Here is a 5290-nt window from a genome sequence, read left to right as displayed (position 1 = left end):
AGATCGAATTGGATGCAAAACCTGTGTTACTCTCCAGCTCTTCGCAATGCAAAGGTACACCCAGATGAGCCACATCCAGCTCTAGAAGATGAACAGAAAGCTTACAATACTCTAAATTTACCATTGTTTTTTTTTTGTCACAACCGTTTTACCTATATAAACTGATAGCTATTAACAGCTCAACTTTCACATTTGTAAGGAACAGTGGTAATGTTAGTAATAATGGAAAACGAAAACTGATGTTCTAATGCCTCACAATTTTATTTACAAAAATATCAGCGAGAGGAATGTCAATCAAACATAAAAAAAAATGTCTCTGCATTAATAAAGGCTACCAGGTATATGGTACAAGAAATTATGTTGATATGTTTTTCAAATAATGAACTTGTTAAAACACACAGAACGTACAGATGGAAAATAACATCTTCCTTTCAGCTGGTCTATTCTAGGACTTCTGGGAAATGTAGTTCTCCCCAGGCACTGACTTTTTTTTTTCTCTTTACTCCAGAGCTGTAATACTGTGTCTTCTGTGAGAGTGATTAACTGAAACAGTCCAGACTGGCTTTGGCTCGCTCCATCTCATGAAGGAAGCTGTAGAACTGTGGCAACGTCAACTCTAACAAAAAAAGAAAGAACGTAAGCACAGCGCTCCCTTTTTAACTAAAATAAAAAAACAATTATTTCTGTCAGATAAACCCCCATCTGGTTCAGAAATCTCCAAGGCATTTAACAAATGCATTCTCTGTCCAATCAGGGTTTTTCCAAGCCGATAAAGGGCTGTTCAGTGTGGAGCAGACAGATTGCAAGTCAGTGTTGTGCATCTGTTCAGTTAACTGTTAAGTAGTGATAGGAGAAAGAGTTAAGAGAGGCAGGATAGGAGGTGCTCCCCTGGACCTGAAACTCAGCAATCAGACAGCCTCTGTAAGCAGGATATCACAAGGTCTTGTGAAATGTGTCTCTGAAGAAAGTGTAGCACTGGTGACTAATAGTGGAAGACGACTGCTGAAGAGGATTGGCGTTAATAAATATTTTAAATAATCCAAATAGAAGTGGCCCCGCGCTCTGTTTATTCTATGTTTAGCAACACCATTTTTCATAACTGATCACAATCAGAGTAAAGGAAAAGGTGGAACAGTAGATTTATGAATTGTGCTGCTTACCCATAAAGATATTCTCGGTGGCGTTTCCCTTTCTCACAACCAGCTTGAGCTGCAAAAAGGAATGGAAAAAGATTGCAGCTGTGAGTCTTAAACAATACAATGTGGAACTGAGACTTCCATTGCATAGCAGTTTCAGACACTCTGGGTTTCACTATGAGCTTTATCACAGTCCCGAAAACAGCTATTCGCAATTACTGATGTACTGTAATGAAGTACTGAAGCTGTTTCTGTTTAACCCTGCCACCACTGAATTCTAATAGTGAGCATGTATAACTGGATATCTAGAGTGATGCAGTGTACTGTACAAGTCCTCTTACTATGAAATGAAGTAAAGACAACTGGAAATGCCAGAAAGAAGATAACATGAAAGAAAGCATCTTCATTTATTGGTAACATTTTAAAATAACATGTACTATAGCTGCTTATTTTGTTTTTCCAGCAGGTCCCTTCTTTCACTCGTAAGACTGATCAAGATGTTCCTCAAAATGAACAAGCGAAGAAAGCAGGAGCCCTCCAAATGGGTGCTCCAGAAACACAACCCTTGGCAGTTCTTTTTCCTGTCATCACTAGAACACATTGCTGAAGGAATGCTAAAACGTTCTATACCAAGACATTTCAACAGACGTCCTATTGATTAAACTGGGGGTCCATGTCAATGGGGAGGCATCTATAACAGGTTAGTAGGTCAACAAGTCCTACAACCACAGCATATAGAATCTCTTAAATGCAGATGCATAGTTCTGTGAAAATAAAGGCACACTTCCAAAATCTTGAAAAAGTAAAGTACACTACAACCTACACTACAACCTACATTACAACCTACATTCACAGAAAAGCCAGTGGAATATTAGTTAACATTGCTGAAAAAAACAAAAAAAAACACCTTACTTGTAAGAAGATGCTTCCCACTTTATGTAGTTCACTGCTTCCTGCAGTTACTGAAAAACAATACCAACATATTGATTATAATTATAATTCTTAGTATTTGGCTGTGGACTGCAGTGCTTGGAGGTTTAGGAGTCACACAGTACTGAAAAAGTATGTCATCGTTGTGAGCAAACAGCACGGATGAGCAGAACAGATCTTCCACATGGATAGACACAGCTGCAGGCTTCCATATGCTGCTCAAACAATGGGACCCAGCTCTGACCTAGTGAGCAGTGCTCTCCAGGAGTCAGGTGGCACCTCTGAGAAATTACTGCCAATGCTGCCAAGTAGTGCACAAGTTCTAAACTGATCACTAGACACACATACATAAAGACGAGGCAACACCAATGTGTTTACCAAGAACTGATACAGGTTTTTTTTTTCTCCAATCAGGTCTTAAAACATTTAATTATCTTCTTAAAGGCACTACACAGAATATATTACTTAATAGAGAATGCAAGAGCCTGTGGAATGTGATAATAGGGCAAATGGGAGCCATGACCATGTCATGCTTTACAGGGGGGTTATCACACAAGGTAGTACTGTTGATGTTTTATTCATATTAAAATGCACAATACGATCACTGACGAGGCCTGATGCCTGCCCCCTCCCAACAGCATGAAAATCAAGATTAAATTCAACATGGTGTTACTGCACTAATCTACACAACCCAAAGCAAGATGCATTTGGAAAGCAGCTGAACGTACCTCCAAATTTCCACTCCATGTCCACAAGCTGGTTAACCATGAGCGTCTGCTCCACTGCCAGTCTGGAGAGTGCAGGGTAATGGACCTTCCACTGGGTAAGGAAATAACTGGGATTTATAAGAAACGTATTGCGTTTAACTGGAAACCCAATCAACATGTATATCGGTAGGGTTATATTTTTTAAATCAGCCACAAATCTTTTGCAGTTTTTTGGGATAGTAATTGCAACAAGATGGGTAAGATTTTGTACCGTTCCCCCACCCAAAAAATAAAAAAACATTTATGTTGCAGAAATGATAAAACAAAACAGTTCAGAGTAAATTTCAAGTTCTATTTGGGAATACAATGAACTAAAGGAACACATATATTTGCTAGATGCTTCACTAGAATTAGAAATATATAAACTAGTAATATATGGATGGATAGATACAAAGCTTAGCGCTACCTGGTCTGCAAAGTGACTAGCCTTGTCCTCGTTTAGTCCTTTAAAGAAAGGCAAAAATAACCAGTTACCTTCTTATGTAACGATACAGGATATAGATATTGCGACACAATCTGAATTTTGATTTAACATACCTAGGGTAATGAGATCTGCCTTTACTTGCTCAGCTGTCAAATTTCTTTTCAGAGCACCTACAAAGACAACAAACAGTTATGACACAGACTTGGACATGGACTCAGAATGGCATTAAACTGCTTTGGATGCCCAGTGTGCTCTCTCACTGCTCACCATTGGGGACCAGAAGGACACTTTTCACCAGGTTTTTGAGGGGCCCTGGACTCATCCCATTCTCCGAGGCAAACTCATTAAGCTGGCTCAAAAACCTGTCAGTCTAAAGAACAAAACTGCATATTACAAAAACAACGATGATCTTGTACTGCAAAATGGCATTACTGTGCTGAATCTGTGAAACTTAACACCAAATGATTGTTATGTTGATGGTGCTTTTTTATATATTGTTAACGCAAGGAACACAAATAGTTTCCGAGAGAGAGAAAACATGTTCTGGTTGTGTAATTTACCTCTCTACTTGTCTGAAGCTCTCCACTGAGACCCGTTCTAAATGTTCAAAGCTTGCTGAATTTAGGGACTAGATGTGTGGCACTACAGGCTTAGATAATGTCAATTTGATAGGCAAGCTTTAAATTGAGGACCTCACTCACTACACCAGGTTGCTGATTCATCTGGAAAAGATGTTCTTACCTCCTTGGGTTCTGTTAAGAAGCGGAAGAGAATATCTGTCAGGCTTACATACTGCTGCAAACAAAAAAAATAATAATAATAATAATAACCACATGTAGCTTAAAGAACTAGCAACGGCTGCCCCTGATATTTGATTCACTGGGAATAACAGAACTCCAATTTAACGATTTCCTCAATGTAGATTTCAGGTACAGTATTTTTGTCAGGTTGTAACGTGTTCATAAGTAAGCATTTCTGTGCAACATCAATGCTTTGAGGACACCTATAATATTTGATATCAGTGATGGAAATAAGACTCCTGGTACATAGCAGTTTGATCCATTCCTAGTTTTACTATGAGTTTATATAAGGCACGCCTGAACTTTACCTATACACTGGGGCTAATCAAGCTCCTAGTAAAACCTGGAATTGATTAAACTGTTATGCAATAGGAGTCTTATTTCCATCCCCGGTGCAGCTTCACCATTAATCCAACATTAATTCAATGTTGTCTAGACCCGGTTAAACTGTTTTTTTAACAGCAAAGAAAAAAACACATGTTTAAGTGTAGGGTTTATAATCAACTATCGTTAGTGTAGCTTCTGTGGGTGTAGCATAAAATAGCAACCACCGTCTCCTTAAAAATGATCATGTGACTTCCATTATAAAATCACTGGGCAGCTTCGTAACCCAATCTTCCGCTTTTAAAACATACCATTAGGACGACAGATACAACTTTAAGTAACCCACATGCAATACAGTACTTTGTAATGCATGTATGCTTTTGTGTGCTATTTGTTAGTACTGTACTAGTGCGATATAGATTCGATATCTCATTCTGGGATGCCCGACATAAAATAAACGCCTGAATTGACATTGCGCTATTTTTTTTTTTAAATGCTTACCTCTTCACTGAGTTTGTTTAGATTCTGTATGTCAGTGCTGACAGAATCGCGCAATGCCTCTTTACTGAAATGCAAAAGCTGCATTTTCGTCTCCCAATAAATAAAATAGACCAGTTTCCAACTTCCCCACTTGTGTGTTCAGCTGACTACACCAGTGAGGCAGGAAATAGCAGACTTCACATTCTGAGTAGCACTTTCAACACTTTCCCTGTTCTTTCAGTATCGTGAGCTTTTGTTTAAGTCCAGTTATATAAAACCTTATGACCTTAGATATTAATGCCTAACGTATTAAATGTAGATAAGTTAATTTGTAAATGATAAGTAGTAATTTATTTACAGAAGATGGGTGTATTAGTTAAAACACAAATATTTCCAACCGTGTATTTCAGTAAATATTATAGAACACAA

At 38.3% G+C, this 5290-nt stretch overlaps 1 protein-coding gene across 3 annotated transcripts; it reads right to left on the bottom strand.

Annotated features, from left to right (window-relative positions):
• Positions 1-242: 242 nt before the first annotated feature.
• LOC131698599 (COMM domain-containing protein 7-like) lies at positions 243-5067 on the bottom strand. 3 transcript variants are annotated; one of them, XM_058991036.1, is made up of 9 exons: positions 4883-5066; positions 3999-4049; positions 3525-3627; positions 3371-3427; positions 3240-3277; positions 2795-2885; positions 2049-2098; positions 1161-1209; positions 243-616 (listed from the first exon to the last, which is right to left on the bottom strand). In XM_058991036.1, exons 1-9 carry the CDS (start codon positions 4964-4966, stop codon positions 540-542), a joined length of 600 nt encoding a protein of 199 aa, XP_058847019.1. In that variant the 5' UTR covers positions 4967-5066; the 3' UTR covers positions 243-539. The 3 variants fall into 3 exon arrangements, with proteins under 3 accessions (XP_058847019.1, XP_058847018.1, XP_058847020.1); XM_058991035.1 differs by having other exon boundaries at positions 3999-4052; positions 4883-5065; XM_058991037.1 differs by lacking the exon at positions 3999-4049 and having other exon boundaries at positions 4883-5067.
• Between the last annotated feature and the right edge of the window lie 223 nt (positions 5068-5290).

This window comes from Acipenser ruthenus, chromosome 18 (assembly GCF_902713425.1).
Source record: "Acipenser ruthenus chromosome 18, fAciRut3.2 maternal haplotype, whole genome shotgun sequence".
Taxonomy (NCBI): Eukaryota; Metazoa; Chordata; class Actinopteri; order Acipenseriformes; family Acipenseridae; genus Acipenser; species Acipenser ruthenus.
The sequence above is the reverse complement of the archived record's forward strand: the minus strand, read 5'-3'. Positions and strand labels throughout refer to the sequence as shown.

What these genes read in the sequence shown, in the direction of transcription:
- LOC131698599 (XM_058991035.1), bottom strand. Translation starts at nt 4,966, where the DNA reads ATGCAGCTTTTGCATTTCAGTAAAGAGGCATTGCGCGATTCTGTCAGC. An exon ending in TAAACAAACTCAGTGAAGAG is followed by an intron (nt 4,053 to 4,882) that starts GTAAGCATTTAA and finishes TTTTGTTTGCAG; the next exon opens with CAGTATGTAAGCCTGACAGA. An exon ending in CTAGTCACTTTGCAGACCAG is followed by an intron (nt 2,886 to 3,239) that starts GTAGCGCTAAGC and finishes TTCCTTACCCAG; the next exon opens with TGGAAGGTCCATTACCCTGC.